Raw genomic sequence first — 20630 nt, forward strand, 5'->3', positions numbered from 1 at the left:
AATATTTCTTTTAATAGGATTTCTTATTGTATATCCTTACTAATTTTCTGCCTAAATTTGTAAATATACATGAACTAGCAAGATTGCACTTTTAAGCAAATAATACTGCAGAAATATTCTTAGTACTCTTATCATCAATACATATAATAAAATTCTAGAAAAGTGGTGTCTGTACAATGAAAATATGTAAAAAAAAATTAGCAGGGGTTATTACTAAATCGATCCCAAACCCAAAACTGTTGTTAAAAAAATTTTTGTCTGTTTGTCTGTTTGTCTGTTTGTCTGTTTGTCTGTTTGTCTGTATGTTTGAACACGCTAATCTCAGAAACGGCTTATCCGATTTAGATGCGGTTTTCACTAATATATTGTGGTAAGCTTCATTTAACATTTAGTGTTTATTTCATGTCAATCGGTTCATAAATAAAAAAGTTATGACCATTTAAGTAATCACAGCGAACATTTGCTAAGGCATTCTATACATGAATTACTTTATTACGTAAATTATACGCTAAAGTTATTCCTTGACATGTCCAGATGATCATATCGAAAGTCCCCAAGCGTGGGGGGGGGGGTTATGCTGAGGGGGTAGTAGGGGGGGTCAAAGGACCTTTATTTAGATTTTTGCTCATAAGTCTAAAACCTGCACAAATAGCATTATGGTTACTTCTAGGTAAATTTTCTATATAAAAGGTCTTTGAAATTATGTCGTAGGTATTATATTTTTAACCCCCGACGCAAAAAGAGGGGTGTTATGACCGCTATGTGTGTATTGCGTGTCTGTCTGTGCCACCGTAGCTCGCTAACGGGTAATACGAATTAGATGCGTTTTTTTGTTACATTAGTTGTTTATTATATTATATAGGGGTGAAAAAAACGCATGTTAGTTGTTAATGTAAGTTGTTAATGTAGGTTATACCCAAGTGATATATCAAATGAAAATAGACGACATGTCAGAAACAATTAGTCAAATTTTATGAAAATCGGTTCATCCATTTATTTGATATAGGGGTAAAAGTGGGAATAAATAAATGAATTTTATCAAATATACTCAAGTGACGTATCTAATGAAAGACATGACGTGTAAAGTACAATAAGACATATTTTATCAAAATTGGTTCATCCATTTATTGGATAAAAGTGACAATAAAAGTTGTCAAATATACCTAAGTGGCATATCAAATGAAAGGGCATGACCTGACGTGAGAAGTGTAATGAGGCATAGGTATTTAATCAAAATCGGTTCATCCATTTATTATACATAGAGGGGTAAAAGTGGGAATGAAAAAAACGAATGTTGTCTGTTATACCCAAGTGATATATCAAATGAAAAAAGACGACCTGTCAGAAACAACAAGTCAAATTATATCAAAATTGGTTTATCAATTTATTTGATATAGGGGTTAAAGTGGGAATAAATAAATAAATTTTATCAAATATACTCAAGTGACGTATCTAATGAAAGACATGACGTGTAAAGTACAATAAGACATAATATTTTATCAAAATTGGTTCATCCATTTATTGGATATAATATCTATACATATAATAAAATCGTAGGAAAGTCAAAACTGTACATTGAATATTTTTTTAAAAGAATACATAATCCATGATCTATAATCGATATAGAAGCCAAAAACATAGTTTTTAGAATTTTTGTCTGTTTGTCTGTTTGTCTGTTTGTCTGTTTGTCTGTATGTTTGTCCAGGCTAATCTCGAAAAGTACTGCATAGATTGACTTCAAATTTTGCATGAATATTACTAACAGGTCGAGTGAGGCTTTTTTAAACATATTATCATGCTATCACCTCCGGGGGAGGAGCTGTGAACCTTTTTTTTTCTTACGTATTCCGTGTATTACGACAGCGTACAATCTAAAGACTCATGTTTAAATGTTGGTTTCGGGTAAGCCATGCTATTATCTAGCTTTACACAATAAAAACTATGTCATTTACGTAATTTGGGCAGAGAATCAGTTTAATGAATTTATTAGTATACAAATTTGAAACAGCGCCATCTATGAGATTTCGTAAAAATCAAATCAATTTACATGTTAACACTACTGGACACAATGTTAAAAATTAATAATTTAAATATAATTATGTTATTTATTTATTTAACTCTTTAACCCATATCTTCCCTTCCCTATAAGGCTTATAATTCGTGTGAACTGTGAATATACTACATTTTTAAAAGTGAGGGTAGATGTTTATTATTTTAAGTCAAACTAGACACCATTACAGTTAATCTAATATTGATTGTGTTCATTGGTTACATTTTTAAAAATCTTCGTATTTTAAAAATTCGATAACGAGGCGGGACTCGAACCAGCATTCTTTAGTGGTCGAATTTTTTCTATTCTTTATAAATTTATTGTTTATGAATTTATATTTATAAACAATAATACAAAAAGGTTAGTTTGTTGATAATTATTATTCCTTCATCATTTACATGTTGTAAGTAAAAATATACTTTGACTGTTAATACTTTTGTTCAGTATTTACCTGTATGATTATTGCTTGGTAATTAATATATTTTCATGTCGTATACCTAATTAAAAACATAAGTTTGATGTGAAACTAGCTGGATTTATTTTTACACACTCACAGTCTTATATTTTGTGTTAATGTTAAAATAGTATTAATAGTGTACAAATCATAATATTTTTTCACAATTAAAAATATTTCCTTTTTTTTGATGGTGTTGGCATCGAATTAAACCGCGCTGTCGTTTCGTTCACAAAAAATGAAGTTATGAGGATGTAGCCGCCTCAACTTACGGAAACGAGAGTAACCTGCGTTGTCTGTTAGTTATTGTATAGTCGAATTTAACGTTACATGGAAATTGGAATCTAATTATATGTATACTTATATACTTATATTAAATCTGTAGAGGTCAATTCTGTACATGAAATATATTTCCTAAATAACTATCACGAGATGATTAGGGATCGACACTGACGCCAAAAATTTTTCCGTCTGTCTGTCTGTATAACCGTTATAGAACCAAAAACTACTCGACGGATTTAAACGAAACTTGGTACAATTATTTTTCATATTCGTGAGCAGAGCAGTAACTCCATTTTTAAGCTTTCGTCGCGTGTGCAACCTACGGGTTAAAGCTACACAGAAATCAAGTATGAAAGAAATGTTCTCCATATTATATAAAAAATATCTCCCGACATCATAAATGTCTATCTTTTATGGTTGAGCTTAGGAGTTCAAAGCTTTCTGATTATATTTGTCTACTAGCTGTGCCCGCGACTTCGTCCGCGTGGAATAGTGACTATGGGACCTATGACCATGGGCTCAGGGTGGGGCAAGAATAATTGTTTTTATTTTCATGCTTCCACTCCCACGCCCACTCCCAGGCCCACGCCAACGCCCACGCCCACTCTTCCTACACTTCACAATTGGTACCTACCAGATCAAAGCCAGGGTAAGCGCCCCACCCAGCCCCACCGTGGCTACGCCCATGCTGAATTACTACTTAACATACAATTATTGAGTAAATACGTACTACCATAAATAATTAAAAGAATTGTTATTAAAATTTATACTAAACTGAGCTAAAAAACTTACGTACCAACTTATTAAAGAAAATCAAGAAATGAAATGCCTAACCTATACCAAATAGTTACTACATAATATTGTAATTAAAAATTATGATTAGTATATAATATCGAAAATCAAAAAAGAAATGCCTAACTAATTCTACGTAAAATTTATTTTAAATTATGTCATATTATTTTTTAGGAACCAGGAGGGGAGAGGAGCATATTCTATTTCCTTCCTTTCTTAAATGGATGTTTTTAATAATGTATGGTGTAGCCACTGATCAGCTTAATCGATACTCAATTTTTATCAAATCCAGCAACAAATCCAAATTAGATGTTTCCTGTCTCACGCACGTAACTAAAGGCTGAAGAGAGAGAGAGGGAGCACGTAACTAAACCGTTTAATCGAAGAAAAGTGTATAGAAAAAGGAATAAATAATTTCATAAACTTCCCGACGATCTTTAAAAATAAATTATTATATCATTTTTTTCATTCCCACTTTTACCCCTATGTAGGTATAATAAGTGGATGAACCGATTTTGATACAATTTATCTAAAAACCAGCGTCGGAAAATATGCTGCCTAACAAAAAAAAAGCCGCATCTAATTCGGTTTACCTGTTAGCCAGCTACGGTGCCATAGACAGACACACACACACGCACACACAGAAATACATAGCAGTCAAACACATAACACCCGTCGTTTTGCGTCGGGGGTTAAAAATATAATACGACATAATTTAAAGGACATTTTATGTGGAAAATTTACCTATTAGAAGTAACCATAATGTTAATTTGACCCCGCCCCCCCCTACTACCTCAGCTTACCCCCAAACCCTTGGGGAATTTTGATATGATCATCTGGACATGTAAAGGAATAACTGTAGCGTATAACAGATAAATTACGTTTTATCGTACACTGTACAGTGTACAATAGAATGCCTTAGCAAATGTTCGCCGTGATTACTTATAAATTGTCATAACTTTTTTATTTATGAACCGATTGACATGAATTAAACACTAAATGTTAAATGAAGATTACCACAATACATTAGTGAAAACCGCATCTAAATCGGATAAGCCGTTTCTGAGATTAGCGTGCACAAACATACATACAAACAGACAAAAAAATTTTTAACTACAGTTTTGGGTTCAAGATCGATTTAATAATAACACCTGCTAATTTTTTTCTACATATTTTCATTGTACAGACATCGCTTTTCCACAATTTTATTATATGTATTGATGATGATGATGATTGATGATTATAACACTCTCAGTCCGTTTCAACTTAATTTTTATTCACTCGCATCAGTGCCACCTAAAAAATCTTTATATCGAAATTCGAGCAAAGATAAGAAAATGAGAAATAAGAGTTCTCAAGGATCGTTAGAGGTAAGAGGCTTACTATTGACCGAAAACAACATGTGTTATGCCGAGAACTTGAAACCGCTTCACAACGAGAATTGCGGCTCACAACTGACCGCGAACGGCATGTACTATCCTGTGAGACCGAAACCTTCACTGAGAGGGTATAACGTCTCACAGCTGACCGCAAATGACATATTTTATCTCGATAATCTGAAATTTTTACTCAATATGAAGACCGTTTGACAAATGATAGGGTGCACCATAATATTATTCGATCTCTTGAAGATGAACATGAGCATAAGCAATGACTAGAGTAGGGACGCGAATATTACCATTATTTGAGACAAGTACGATTAATAAGTTTGTTTAATGAAAGATTAAGAATTGAAACTATTTGGTCTCTTGAAACGGACGAATAGCGAGAGGCCCGTCTTACTGTAGACAGATTTCGAGTCTTAATGACTTAGAGGTAAACATAGAAGATCAATCTACGAATTCGGTGGTGTGGTCCGACAAATATAAAAGTGGGTTTGCTTATAACCTCACAATTGATTACAGATCATCTTCTGTATAGGCGATATTAACGTAGTATGTTCTTTTTGTAATGCTTTAAAGAGGAGTAAGGAGTCGGCTTTCGTTTGAAGATACACCAGAACCTTTGAAATCACTACTTTTAGAGGAACATGTGCAATCTAAACAGTTCTTAGACAATATTCGCTCTTATAGTAGTGCGTTTTAAATGATCCTTTGGTGCTCAACAATTATCAGAGGATCCTTTCATGCTTACTTTTAAGATACAAGGTCAAGTTTATCATTTGATAGGATCCCTTTTGCCTGAAGGCCAACCTAAGTTTCTTCAAATATATTTTGTATTCGACTACAACGAATAGTCGAATACAAGAAATCAATATTTCTCGAATTTAAAATATTACAATTTTTCCTACGGTAGGGCGACGAATGTATTTTCGCATAGTAACGGAGGGGAACTCACGGGGGGTCGAGTGACGCGGGCCACGTACCACAAACATCTACAAACATGCTTAGTTTGTTGTACCGAGCGCGAAAGAAAGTCATCGTGTTTTTAGTAAAATTACTATGTAAACTAACGTAATTTAATACTTAGGCACATATTATATAATGATGCGCTCAAACTGTTAATCTACATTTAATTTAGATTATTATTTGAATTACTAAGTAATGTAGAATTTAAATCAAATTCACTCATGTTTTCCTCAGATTTTCGATGTCCTCCGATTTTAAGATTTTCTTATCAGAGTATTCAATTTTAATGTAGTTAATTTTTATAAGAGACAATTAAGAACATTCAAAAATAAAGTGTCACGTATTTTTTTTAAACGACGAATGACGAAAAACGACGTAATCGCGGACGAAGTCGCGGGCAACAGCTAGTGTAGGTATAAAAGTGGGAATAAAAGTTGTCGAATATACCCAAGTGGCATATCAAATGAAAGGGCATGACCTGACGTGAGAAGTATAATGAGGCATATTTAATCAAAATCGGTTCATCCAATAATTATATGTAGGGCAAAAGTGGGAATGAGAAAAACGAATGCTGTCTGTTATACCCAAGTGATATATCAAATGAAAAAAGACGACCTGTCAGAAACAATTAAGTAGTCCAATGTTATCAAAATCGGTTCATCCATTTATTTGATATAGGGGTAAAAGTGGGAATAAATAAATAAATTTTATCAAATATACTCAAGTGACTTATCTAATGAAAGACATGACGTGTAAAGTACAATAAGACATATTTTATCAAAATTGGTTCATCCATTTATTGGATATAGGTATAAAAGTGGGAATAAAAGTTGTCAAATAATATACCCAAGTGGCATATCAAATGAAAGGGCATGACCTGACGTGAGAAGTATGATGAGGCATATTTAATCAAAATCGGTTCATCCATTTATTGATTTATAGCGGTAAAAGTGGGAATGAATAATCGAATGTGGTCAAATAATATAATCAAGCGGCATATCAAATGACGTGTGAATTACAATTAGTCATGTTTTATCAAAATTGGTTAATCTGTTTATTACGTATAGGGCACCTTAGGGGTGATAGTGGGGATAAATAATCCAAATGGAGTACCAAACGAAAGGATATGACATGTACATAATATATAGGTATGATTAGACATGGTTTAGATCAAAATCGGTTCTGCCATTTACTAGGGGTGAAAGGGAAAAGTTGAAAGTCTGTGAAAGTAGAAGGAATATGGGAGCGGGAGACTAACCACATCCTGGAAATTTTGAACTCTTCTGTACCTAAGTTTTATAGCTCAGTTTAGTAATAAATTTTACTAACAGTTCTTTTGTGTTATTTTTTATTTTATTTCTTAACTTTATAATAATGTGTAAGTATGTACTTATAATTTAGTTGTATATGATAGTACGTGTTTCAAGACGTGTTTACTCAATAATTGTGTGTTAAGTAGTAACTACTATGCAGTCACTATTCCACGCGGACGAAGTCGCGGGCACAGCTATCAATACATATAATAAAATTCTAGAAAAGTGGTGTCTGTACAATGAAAATATGTAAAAAAAAATTAGCAGGGGTTATTACTAAATCGATCCCAAACCCAAAACTGTTGTTAAAAAAATTTTTGTCTGTTTGTCTGTTTGTCTGTTTGTCTGTTTGTCTGTATGTTTGAACACGCTAATCTCAGAAACGGCTTATCCGATTTAGATGCGGTTTTCACTAATATATTGTGGTAAGCTTCATTTAACATTTAGTGTTTATTTCATGTCAATCGGTTCATAAATAAAAAAGTTATGACCATTTAAGTAATCACAGCGAACATTTGCTAAGGCATTCTATACATGAATTACTTTATTACGTAAATTATACGCTAAAGTTATTCCTTGACATGTCCAGATGATCATATCGAAAGTCCCCAAGCGTGGGGGGGGGGTTATGCTGAGGGGGTAGTAGGGGGGGTCAAAGGACCTTTATTTAGATTTTTGCTCATAAGTCTAAAACCTGCACAAATAGCATTATGGTTACTTCTAGGTAAATTTTCTATATAAAAGGTCTTTGAAATTATGTCGTAGGTATTATATTTTTAACCCCCGACGCAAAAAGAGGGGTGTTATGACCGCTATGTGTGTATTGCGTGTCTGTCTGTGCCACCGTAGCTCGCTAACGGGTAATACGAATTAGATGCGTTTTTTTGTTACATTAGTTGTTTATTATATTATATAGGGGTGAAAAAAACGCATGTTAGTTGTTAATGTAAGTTGTTAATGTAGGTTATACCCAAGTGATATATCAAATGAAAATAGACGACATGTCAGAAACAATTAGTCAAATTTTATGAAAATCGGTTCATCCATTTATTTGATATAGGGGTAAAAGTGGGAATAAATAAATGAATTTTATCAAATATACTCAAGTGACGTATCTAATGAAAGACATGACGTGTAAAGTACAATAAGACATATTTTATCAAAATTGGTTCATCCATTTATTGGATAAAAGTGACAATAAAAGTTGTCAAATATACCTAAGTGGCATATCAAATGAAAGGGCATGACCTGACGTGAGAAGTGTAATGAGGCATAGGTATTTAATCAAAATCGGTTCATCCATTTATTATACATAGAGGGGTAAAAGTGGGAATGAAAAAAACGAATGTTGTCTGTTATACCCAAGTGATATATCAAATGAAAAAAGACGACCTGTCAGAAACAACAAGTCAAATTATATCAAAATTGGTTTATCAATTTATTTGATATAGGGGTTAAAGTGGGAATAAATAAATAAATTTTATCAAATATACTCAAGTGACGTATCTAATGAAAGACATGACGTGTAAAGTACAATAAGACATAATATTTTATCAAAATTGGTTCATCCATTTATTGGATATAATATGTAGGTATAAAAGTGGGAATAAAAGTTGTCGAATATACCCAAGTGGCATATCAAATGAAAGGGCATGACCTGACGTGAGAAGTATAATGAGGCATATTTAATCAAAATCGGTTCATCCAATAATTATATGTAGGGCAAAAGTGGGAATGAGAAAAACGAATGCTGTCTGTTATACCCAAGTGATATATCAAATGAAAAAAGACGACCTGTCAGAAACAATTAAGTAGTCCAATGTTATCAAAATCGGTTCATCCATTTATTTGATATAGGGGTAAAAGTGGGAATAAATAAATAAATTTTATCAAATATACTCAAGTGACTTATCTAATGAAAGACATGACGTGTAAAGTACAATAAGACATATTTTATCAAAATTGGTTCATCCATTTATTGGATATAGGTATAAAAGTGGGAATAAAAGTTGTCAAATAATATACCCAAGTGGCATATCAAATGAAAGGGCATGACCTGACGTGAGAAGTATGATGAGGCATATTTAATCAAAATCGGTTCATCCATTTATTGATTTATAGCGGTAAAAGTGGGAATGAATAATCGAATGTGGTCAAATAATATAATCAAGCGGCATATCAAATGACGTGTGAATTACAATTAGTCATGTTTTATCAAAATTGGTTAATCTGTTTATTACGTATAGGGCACCTTAGGGGTGATAGTGGGGATAAATAATCCAAATGGAGTACCAAACGAAAGGATATGACATGTACATAATATATAGGTATGATTAGACATGGTTTAGATCAAAATCGGTTCTGCCATTTACTAGGGATGAAAGGGAAAAGTTGAAAGTCTGTGAAAGTAGAAGGAATATGGGAGCGGGAGACTAACCACATCCTGGAAATTTTGAACTCTTCTGTACCTAAGTTTTATAGCTCAGTTTAGTAATAAATTTTACTAACAGTTCTTTTGTGTTATTTTTTATTTTATTTCTTAACTTTATAATAATGTGTAAGTATGTACTTATAATTTAGTTGTATATGATAGTACGTGTTTCAAGACGTGTTTACTCAATAATTGTGTGTTAAGTAGTAACTACTATGCAGTCACTATTCCACGCGGACGAAGTCGCGGGCACAGCTAGTTTATAAATAATCGTTTAAAAACAAAGAACACAGTTTAAAGGTGCACCCGAATGAAATTTCAACGAATATATTATTTTCTATCTAAATAGGTTCCATATTTTCAATCTTTAATGAATTATACTTTCAACTGCATACTGCATAAGTTACTTATTAATATTTTCATGATTATTGTAACGACTAGAAAAAACTTAACTACTTCCAACACATAGGATTATTTTTAAACATAGAGCATGTGATTTTGTTCCAGCAAACAAGTTATGTGAGGAACTGAACGGCGTAGGCGGTGGCGCCGAGCCGCCTGTGAGCGGCGTGGGCGGCAGTAAGTGGGCTGGAGGCTGCGGCCTCCTCCGGCAGCCTTCGGGCTTCCCGCTCCTAGGAGTCGCACCACCCAACTATCTACTCTCGGACCACCTCGGGACATTGGCCAAATCTAACAACCATCTTTTCTAATCCGCGTTTTACTTCTAAATGAATGCATCACGATGCCACGAACAATATAATTCATGAACGAAGACTCTCACAAATGTGGTAAAAACTAAAAGTAACGTGAATTTTAAAGTGAATTTCGAAAAGACTGCGAATTGAATGAAAATATTGAAGTGCCAAACATTCGTGTCCATTAAATTGTAGTTAATTAAAATTATTTAATTTGTAGTATAAGTTAACGTGAGATAAATCGATTCCAAGTACGTAAAGGTTTTGATTGAAGTGCAGTTCTCTAGGATCACATACTTACATATATTTAAGTAGTTTAGTTATCTCTTTACATCGTCTTTTCGAAATATAAATCATGTTAAATGAAATAAATCTCTCTATTGTAGTTTTTATGAAAGACGGTGTTAGGGATGATATAAGGAATTCGAATTTTGTGTGATAAGTAGATGTAAATATTATATTGAATTGCATTGTATACGCTCTTGTATACTTCTAAACTAAAGCGAAATCATTCCAAATAAATTATATGTGATAAGTTAAAGTATTTAAACAATACTCTAGTCATTTTAATTATAATCAAATTAGTCAATCTTTGTAGAGGCTTTCGTTATTGCATAACTATTTATTTATCAGAGATTTATTTATAAATGCCAAACTCTTTTGAAATTTTATTAACCTACTACTACTTATAGATGTTCACAGAAATTGTGTAAAAATGTGAACTTATAATAAACAATGTTGTAAATATTGTGTATATTAAGTCATTGTATATAAGTACTTGTGCATATTAGTACATAGAATTGTACTATGAGTGTAACGTTAACAAGAAAATTGTGGAGGGTGTTTTAATAAAGAAATTAATAAAATGTCTTTGAATTTAATTTAATTTACATTTTATATGTTTTGTTATACCAACTCGATTTCCTTCGGTATGTCTAAAGAATCACATTCCGACGCTGTTTCTTATACATATTATTAGAGATTACTGTTTTAATTAACATTCCAAGCATATAGTATGATTTGTAGTGTATGAAATAAAACTACAAATCATACTATGCGATGTCAGATTATATTCTATATACATTTAATTATCACATTACTGTAGATTAAAAACATTGGTTGTCACATATTCTGATTCAAACATTGTAGAGTTCAAACTTGATTTCAATAGGATTATAATGTTTTAAGTATTTAGTTAGTATTCAACACTAAAATAGATTAAATGTAGCTGTTTTCTAACATTTTTTTTTATATAAATTGAATACAAATACTGCGCTTAAATATTTTTTAACATGTTTTTTTTGCAATCATGACTATCAAGTACTTAGGTATTTAAATGAAAGTCCGAAATAAGAAATAACATACAAGCTTTTCAAATTAGGACTAAAAACCTGTAAAACTAAATTTAATTTAATAAATAAATTAAATTTGTTATCATGAACCCAATGTCAAGAATACTATAATGGCTGATTGTGGAGAAAAACCATGTGACATGATTGATATCGGTGTGATTAGAACCGTGTGCATAAAGCCGTCCCGTATAGCGCGTGGGTTCGGGCGACAATGATAAGTCAACGACTACTGAAAAAAGCTGCTGTGGGCGGCGACTGGCGTTTGGCATTCTTCAGTAACGCGTGCCGGGGCGCACCAACATTATTATGACCTTCTAAAAATAGCCCTTATTTACCGAATATGTAACACTTTGTAATGCTTATGGTTTTCAGTTCTGAGCAATCTTTCACGATGTTGCGTGAAAATTGTTCATTTATCAATATTACCTAGGTTTTACAGAAACTTCATACTTAGAGAGATAGATGGAATATATTTATTTGTTTTGCTTGCGTAGGATCGGAAAGAAAAAAGCAAATAATAAAAGATAAAGAAATTATTTTTATGGATCGAATGGTCGCTGGTTATCGTATTATATTAAGTGCTGAATACAGAAAAAAGCAAGTACATAATGGCTCGTCATGGAATGAATATTATAAAGTGAAGGATGCGATATAAGCAATTACATATTAGGAATAGTTTAATCTCGTATTGCCATCAAATAGTACGATAAGAATTATTATTAGTGTTAGATTTTAAAATAATTCCACAGATTGCATTGCTTCGTAACCAAGAAATTATTTTTAAACTCTTTGTTTACATCGACGAACATTATCGAACACAGATACCTAGGTATAAACATTTATCTATTTTAGCGCCATGGCGTAATTTCTTTAAAATATATAAACAATTTAACAGCTACAGGAAAATGGTTATTGCTTATTAGATTATTCATAGCAGTACTATAATATGTTTGATTTCTAGCTGCGTAGTTCACGTTTACCAAATTTCATCATGGATGAAATTTGTAATGAAAATGTGCTTTGGTTCAGGCGTAAAAGCTGACAAACATACAATAGAGTAAGGTAGTAGGGTATAGCAACTAGCAACACCACGCAACACTTATACTTTTAAATTTACCTTTATTTCTTTTTAGTACCTTTAAATATAATTTCTTTTTTTGTACTAGCCTCATGCTATTATAGCCAGATATCTTCATATTTCGTGACATGCGATCAGTGATGATGTTTTTTTGCAATGTCTATTATCTTAGTAGCTACTTGAAATTCATTATAAAGTATCCCAAACATATAATAAATAAGGAGAGAGCTTTCATTATAAAAAAAAATATAAAAAATTGGTGATGAATGGAACTGTGAAATAAAGCTAATTTAAATATAACAGTTTGTCAAATTAGGAGGAAAGTCATAGGCACTTATTTCAAGACTCCCTTGCAATTTCATGTTCCCCTGACGTTAATGTATGAAGACATACATATAAGCATTTTGTCGTAACAAATATATGTAAATCTTAAAACATGTGGATATGACAACGTGACAAATGCTAACAGTGGCGATCTAATTAAATTATGGCAGTAAATAAACGCGTAGGAGGTTGGGCACAAAAGGTACATTCCTTTATTTACAGGTGTTGTCGAATATATATACGCTTATATATATTATACCTACTATATTATATTACTATTGTAGATATTGTTTGTAAGTTATTTGATGAATAAGCAAAAGTGGAAGAATAGTATCGAATATAGATTTATTTCCAAAACAAGGAATAGAATGATCGTTTTAGTAAAAATTGGTCAAGTACTCTGAAACTTAATAATATAGTCGGTGGGTCATAAAAATTCTCGTAACGCTTCAAATTTTAGTCATCAGTGTTTCTATAAAAAATCTTTTAAACAAATATTTTTTCAAGAGCTTTAACCATAGTTACATTGTCTATTGCGGTTAAAGATATTGTTGAAGCTGTAGGTATATCATTATGACTATAGCTTTATCATCGAAATGATGGAAGATACCGGCACCTTTTAAAATTTTAATAATAAAATAGAAATATTTATTACAATAAAAATAATAATAGGTATATAGATCATTGGCCGTTGTTAAGTTTGCCTACCCATAGGTATCTATGAAAGTTACTTATCTATACACATAACGAATTGTGTTACACTGATAAGACATTGCATCTATTTCCAATATAAAATTAAAATAAATTAAAAATATACCTTTAAAATGATCGATAGAAGAATCTACGAAAATAGTGAAAACTTTTAAGTTGGAACAGTAGATATTATACCTGTTGGAGAATTCAGTGCCTCGAAAAAGTTAACAGTTAATTTCAGTCTTGAAGCGTGTTATGTATCAGTCCCTACCTAGGAACTGAGTTAACAATAATGGAATATCACTCCAAATAAAAACATTATAATAATCATTTTTGATGAAAAATAAAAAAAAAAAAAATTTTGATTACATTTTAAAACTTTTTACTCGTAGGTCTTCAACTCTTTATTCCAAGTAGGTATCATAAATATGTTGATTGTGAATATTGGAACTATTTTCATAAGATAATTCATGTGTAACGCCTTCAGCTAGAGGCTGTTGAGTCAGAATCATATTTGTAGCGGATTCGACATCGGATGGCGTAAAGTATTCATAAGAGTTTTCCAGAAGGGCGCAGCCTCACGCTCTATAAATACGTGGCATTAGCTTTCAGGAGTTCAGTCTATCGGTGCTTTTTGCGGCGAACTAACACATTTAGAAGCCAAGCAACAACAAACCAGAAAATGTCTCTCGAACGTCAAGTACGCGCTAAGGTGAGAAAATTTTTTAGAAAACTACAATAATTTATTTTAATAATTCGCCTTGACATCTTTACGATCTTTACGCTCATGTATTGTTATTTACTACAATTTTTTAACCGCATATACCATGCCAAGTGCCAGCGTTTGTAATAATTTAGAGAAAATTATTTCTTTGTTCCGAAGTCATTAAAATCAGTAAATAATAAAAGGAACCTAATACAAATGCAGTTAGTTACAAATTAGTTTAAAAATTCTTTAATTAATAATTTACAAGCTTAATAACACTGGAAATTTTACAGCTCGCTTCCAAGCGCAGCCCTGAACAAGAGAAAGAATGCCAGGAGTGGATCGAAACCATTCTTGGTGCTAAATTCCCCCCTGGCGAGGCGTTCGAAGATGTCCTTAAGGACGGAACTGTCCTCTGCCAGCTTATCAACAAGATCAAGCCTGGATCCGTCAACAAAATCAACACCTCTGGTGGACAATTCAAAATGATGGAGAACATCACCAAGTAAGTTAATAAGATTGTCCTCAAGACTAGCCAGAAATAAAAACCTCACCTGGAGGTGAGGTTTTTCTTTAGGATATTTTTTATGAGGAACGCAACCTCATAAAAAAATTTCAAATTCCACCAAAAATTATTTCAATGCCGACATTACTATTGTGCTCTACTATCTTTATATGATGTAGTACTAAATATTACAAAGAAAACTCATACGAGAATGGAATAGACATAACTTTTCCTTTTCTTTTTTTTTTAAAAGTAAAGTTTTAGTAGTTTTTACTACAGCCTAAAAATAGAGATTAAAGAAGCAGAAATTTCATATTTTTTTCTTATATTTCAGCTTCCAAGCCGCAATCAAAGCCTACGGCGTCGCTGACATAGACGTCTTCCAAACTGTGGACCTTTGGGAGAAGAAGGACATCGCTCAAGTAGTCAGCACACTCTTCGCTTTGGGCCGTGAGGTAAATATGGATTTATTTTTTTATTTAAAATTATTTAACAAATACGGTAAGATAAATGGTAATGGATTAGTATTTGGCAAATAAAACCCTTCAATAGGAAAAATAAAATAGTTAATAATATTGCATTATGGTAATGTTATGTAATCGTGAGAGATATCTAGAAGAGGTCATATAAGCAAAGCATCACAATATCATAGGAAGTATAAAAGACCGAGTCAGTTATTTCAGTACGATAATGTTAATGTAAATATTTAAACTACTAAATTCATATCCTGCCATAAACCCGCATTAGTATGTTGAATCATAATACTCAAACGACGCGTTTACAAAATGTTTTCTTTCAAGACATGTTTAGAATTTGAGAAGTTGAATCGTTGCCAACAACCGAGATTTACGACCTTTTTGCAACATTACCTCACTTTTCACAAATATCCAAGGTCACGTGTGTGAACCGAGGTTGATCGAGGTTATTACATAAATATTATTGGAATTTTCCTTTAACGTGATTTTTTTTTGTAGACTTACAGACACCCTGAGTTCACCGGTCCTTCCCTAGGCCCCAAGCCCTCTGACGAGTGCAAGCGTGACTTCTCTGAAGAAGTGCTTAGGGCTGGTCAGACCGTGATCGGTCTCCAGGCTGGAAGCAACAAGGGCGCCACCCAGGCCGGCCAGAACCTTGGCGCTGGCCGCAAGATCCTCCTCGGCAAGTGAACATTGCGCAGGGACAAAGTGATACTAGTTTTAAGAAAATTTTACAACATTGTGTGAACGTGGACGCTATGATAAGACTGTTGGATCATGTATCTAAATACTAGTCAAGCGTGATGTGTAAGATTGTGAGTTCTCTTGTTTGTGGACAAGATGACCTGAATATTACCAAAATTACCTGGTAATTACGTCTTATACTTCCATATTGCGCAAAATTGGTTTCGTATTTAGAATTAAGAAATTATATGATTTCCATTATAATAATATGATATCATTTTTTAATAAAACACTATTTATTTACTTTGACTTTTTATTGAATATACAAATTATACCAAAATATTTAATTGGCTGTATAGTAAAAAAAAATTACAAATACAATTTAAAATACATCCAACACAATATTACATTATAAAATGCTCTTGCTTATAGTAAATGAATCTATTTTATGAAAACGGAAAAACATGACCAACAAAGTGAATTTAGATATATTATAATTACGTGTATACATTGAAAAAAAATGTAATGACGAAAAATAAATTCAATTATATAATACAAGAACCTAAACAAGAATATACATAGAGTAAATGCAGACTAGAGTACAATAAAATAAATGTGGGTATAACATAATACATCGAGATTGCTTTATTTTTTTAATATTTATAACTATATGGACTAGCTAAGTAGCCAGTAGACAATAGACATCCATAATTTAAAAACTATTTCTATAAAATAAGTACGTAGTTACAATATATTATGTTATTTACAAACCGCTCGGACTGTCTCCGCCTGGACTGATAACAATATAAAATAAAATATAGCCTATGTGTCTCAGGAAAAATATAAGGCTTTCTGCTGATGAAAGAATTTTTCAAATTGTTCTAGTAGATTTTGTTGAATACATTATAAATATACATAAATAAAAAGGTTGGCAATTATTGCTGAAACTTTGATTAATATCTAAAATCAAGTCACACTTATAAGAAAAATAAAAGCAGAGTATTCTAAACAAATGTTGTTTCTTTATAAGTTCTTCGAGGTTCTTCGTATTATATTCGTAATAGATTCTCCTATCAAACAGGCTGTAAAGATCTTAAAAAATAAAAAGTACTTTCCGTACACAATGTTTATTTATTTATTAACAATTATTTATTGTAATGTAATGATGTCCCGCTGAAAAATAACATTTTATTGATTATTCTTAGTATCTTCATTTTTATCATTATTTGACAAATACGGTAAGATAAATGGTAATTAATTAGTATTTGACAAATAAAACCCTTCAATAGGAGAAATAAAATAGTTAATAATATTGCATTATGGTAAAGTTATGTAATCGTGAAAGATATCAAGAAGAGGTCACATAAGATACTGTGTTATACTCGAAAATAATAAGACTCTACAATTATGTTAATGCTGAGTAGATTAATCAAACATGGCTCTTTACCTCTTTTTTAAAGCAAATCAAAGATATCTGAAAATTATAAGCACATATCATACTGATTTACATATTAATTATTTTTTATTTTTGTCCTATCTATATTCTACACCATACTAATTAATTAGGCAAGATGTTGTTTTAATACATCTACTAGAGGGCGCCTTCTTAAATCACTGCACGCGCTGTGTTTAAAACTCTAATATATTTTACAAATTGGCACTAATTTGAAGTATTTAAAATAGTTGCAAGTAATAAATGTTCTAAAGTGACAGGTTAAAAAATATATATGCATTTAAAAGATTTTTTTAAACATTTAAAGGCGCATATAAAAGTTACACCTTAGAAAAAAGTAAAGTTTGAAAATAAATTTTAACGTTAATTGATAGTTTACATAGGTAAATAAATATTATAAATACCGATAATGCTGCCGTGGTGTTTTTATGTCGTGTATAATAAACTACGAACATGTACAATATTATTATAGAGTCATAAATATAAAGTGTTGTAGAGTTGTCATAATAGCAAGGTAGAATTATTGTAGACGTGTTTTAGCTAGTGAATTGAACATAACATTAATTTTATATAAAAAGTGTAATAATATTTATAACACAATGTAACACAGCAAATCTATTGGTTGCTCTTATAAAATCACGCCAATAAAACATTTTAATTTTACATAATAAGCAGATTGTATAACTATATGGCGATAACTTTCCATGGATTTTCATCTTCCATATAAACTAGGTATAACTATATCCTACATTATGTTATATTTTTCATCAACTAAAATTCAATTTTTTGATCATCAAAATATCTTATTTTACCTTGACCTTTAAAATATCTATTATTAAAATTTTATTTATTTCAACTTATGTTTATCTGTAAAAAAACCAAATAAAATGTTGGTATGATAGAGCCTAATCTAGTGAATAATAAAACTCTACATGTTAAGATTGGTGTTTAAATATGTTAGGAATGTGATGCTAGTTTTAAATATGCTATATAAATATTTTTCATTTCTATCTTTCTATTAAAAAGGAAATGTCGGAAATAGTAAAAAAAAAATATTTACGAAACCAATTAGCTTTTGGCGACAAAGTGGCCTCGTGTCGATATTTACTTCAATTATAACTATATAGTGCCAGAAAACGATGCAAAATTATTACCAAGCAATTATTATTCTAGACACATTAATATTTCAAATAGTCCAGAAAGCTATTCGTTCTGGAAAAACTAAATTAGTTGAACAAGTAAACATGAACGCTTAGCTAATATTAGCCCGCCATCTGGTGCCGAAATCAAACAACGTGCTCTATATCTCGAAATAACGACGAGCGTCGTTACGACGTAAATCGTTAAGAATCTAGTACAACGATCCCGTTACTCTCGTTATAGCGCTCCGAAACCTGAAAATAGGATTGAGCCTGCCGTTCTCGATTTCAGCGTGGGAAGGTATTAATAGAAACGGCGATGTTGAAGCCTGCCAGTCGGGTGCCAGCCGCGGAGCCTTTCGCACTGATCACTCTGCTCACAGATGGCGCATGGGTTCGTCCAAGAGTATTTAATTCTCTTGGCTGCCGTGAGATGGAGTTGTGCAAGGGCTGGCCCTACTAGACTGTAAATAGTTTTAGTGTTAGAAACGAGATGGAGACACAAGTAAGTATTTTGGAAAATGTGTATGTCTTTTGTTTTGTTACCTGTCAAATTATTTTTGTTTACCGGCAAAATATAGAGCGGTATATAATGCCAACTTCAGTATCTAGATGACTTTGTGAACGTTGTTTTGCTATACTATGTTTATATTTTTTTGAGATGGGTTATATTATTTACCACTTAGGAGTATATAAAGAAGTTACCAACAGATTATACCAACCGAATATACAAAAAAAAATCCTTTTAAGTAGAATTTTGGTTACAAGAAGAGAAAAATATATATTATTCTTTTAGTTTAATAGCCTATGGGCGAAGAGGTAAAATAATTTGTATACATTAAAAACGTTTTGCAAATAGAGTTTGATCGTTTGAACATAAACTTAGTACTTATAATATTATTTTTTTAATAATGCAATTAGACATTTTCATATTGTTCCCTCTATAATATCAACTAATGACGTTTAATATCTACTTCTTTTCTCGCGTTAGACTTGTAAATCTTAACCATTCTCGATCCAATTGATGAAAAGTTCATTGAAATCGGTCCAGTCGTTTAGGAAGAGTTTCTAAAACACTAGTACATACCAACAGTGAACACACCGAATTTTCACGTTAAGGTATTTTTTGAACCATGCATTTCATTTAACAAAAGAAATCTAAATTTTCTTTTTTCCATTTGTCTACACAACTAAAATATGGAAACTCAATACGATTACATATTATGTTGCATCTATTTTAAGGAATTCACATGAAAACTAAATTGATGCGTGTCAGCGTGTTGGTTGTCCGTAGTAGGAACACATGCGGGTTAATTATAGCTCCGATTGCGGAAAGATGGACATTATACCTACCGTTACTAGCAACTCGCTGCCACTTTTCATTCTTGATAAATAAGATTCGACTTTTGTAATACATACATTAAAAATATGGAAAAAAATAACTTTGTTTTAACAAAATATTTTCCTCTGACATATAATGCGCTCAATTTGTACCTATATTTTATATACTTCCTTGTTAAATTATAGAGTGAGTGGACAACCAGCCCCCCTAGATTGAGATTGACGTAATCAATCGTCGTCGTCGTCGTAATCAAACGTCAATCTCATACATTCATAATCTATTCTATTGAACTTTACGCTAATAGAAAGCCACTTGTCTAGGGGGGCAGGATGTTTTCGAACTGAAATATACATTTTTAATTTTGTACAAATGAAATAAAAGTATGTAAACGTTGATCATTATTTTGCCTCTTCTACTTTTCTTCAAGTCATCCTACTAAATAAAAAATAAGAAATTCCCAGATACACACTCAGCTCCTTGGTTTCATAATCCTAGTTGCTCTGCCCTAGATGT

General features: G+C 31.9%; 2 protein-coding genes across 2 annotated transcripts in view; both read left to right on the top strand.

Annotated features, from left to right (window-relative positions):
• The window catches only part of LOC149482267 (uncharacterized), a 38472-nt gene extending 27398 nt beyond the window's left edge, over positions 1–11074 (top strand). Inside the window, exon 4 of the mRNA XM_089703885.1 lies at positions 10178–11074. Coding sequence (XP_089560011.1) covers positions 10178–10380 — 203 coding nt within the window. The 3' untranslated portion in view covers positions 10381–11074. The remainder of the gene's footprint in view (positions 1–10177) is intronic.
• A 3338-nt stretch (positions 11075–14412) lies between these two features.
• Positions 14413–16486, top strand: Mp20 (muscle-specific protein 20 transgelin). The gene is made up of 4 exons (XM_089703972.1): positions 14413–14524; positions 14812–15023; positions 15358–15478; positions 15998–16486. Exons 1-4 carry the CDS (start codon positions 14495–14497, stop codon positions 16187–16189), a joined length of 555 nt encoding a protein of 184 aa, XP_089560098.1. The 5' UTR covers positions 14413–14494; the 3' UTR covers positions 16190–16486.
• Positions 16487–20630: the final 4144 nt, after the last annotated feature.

This window comes from Colias philodice, chromosome 15 (genome assembly GCF_061535455.1).
Source record: "Colias philodice isolate Cphi_HAF_F1 chromosome 15, ilColPhil1 Martin Lab GWU primary, whole genome shotgun sequence".
Lineage (NCBI taxonomy): Eukaryota > Metazoa > Arthropoda > Insecta > Lepidoptera > Pieridae > Colias > Colias philodice.

Bases quoted from the DNA above. Each gene is read 5' to 3' on its own strand.
- Mp20 (XM_089703972.1), top strand. From the start codon at position 14,495: ATGTCTCTCGAACGTCAAGTACGCGCTAAG. The intron at 15,024-15,357 runs GTAAGTTAATAA...CTTATATTTCAG, and splicing joins ATGATGGAGAACATCACCAA to CTTCCAAGCCGCAATCAAAG. The intron at 15,479-15,997 runs GTAAATATGGAT...TTTTTTTTGTAG, and splicing joins TCTTCGCTTTGGGCCGTGAG to ACTTACAGACACCCTGAGTT.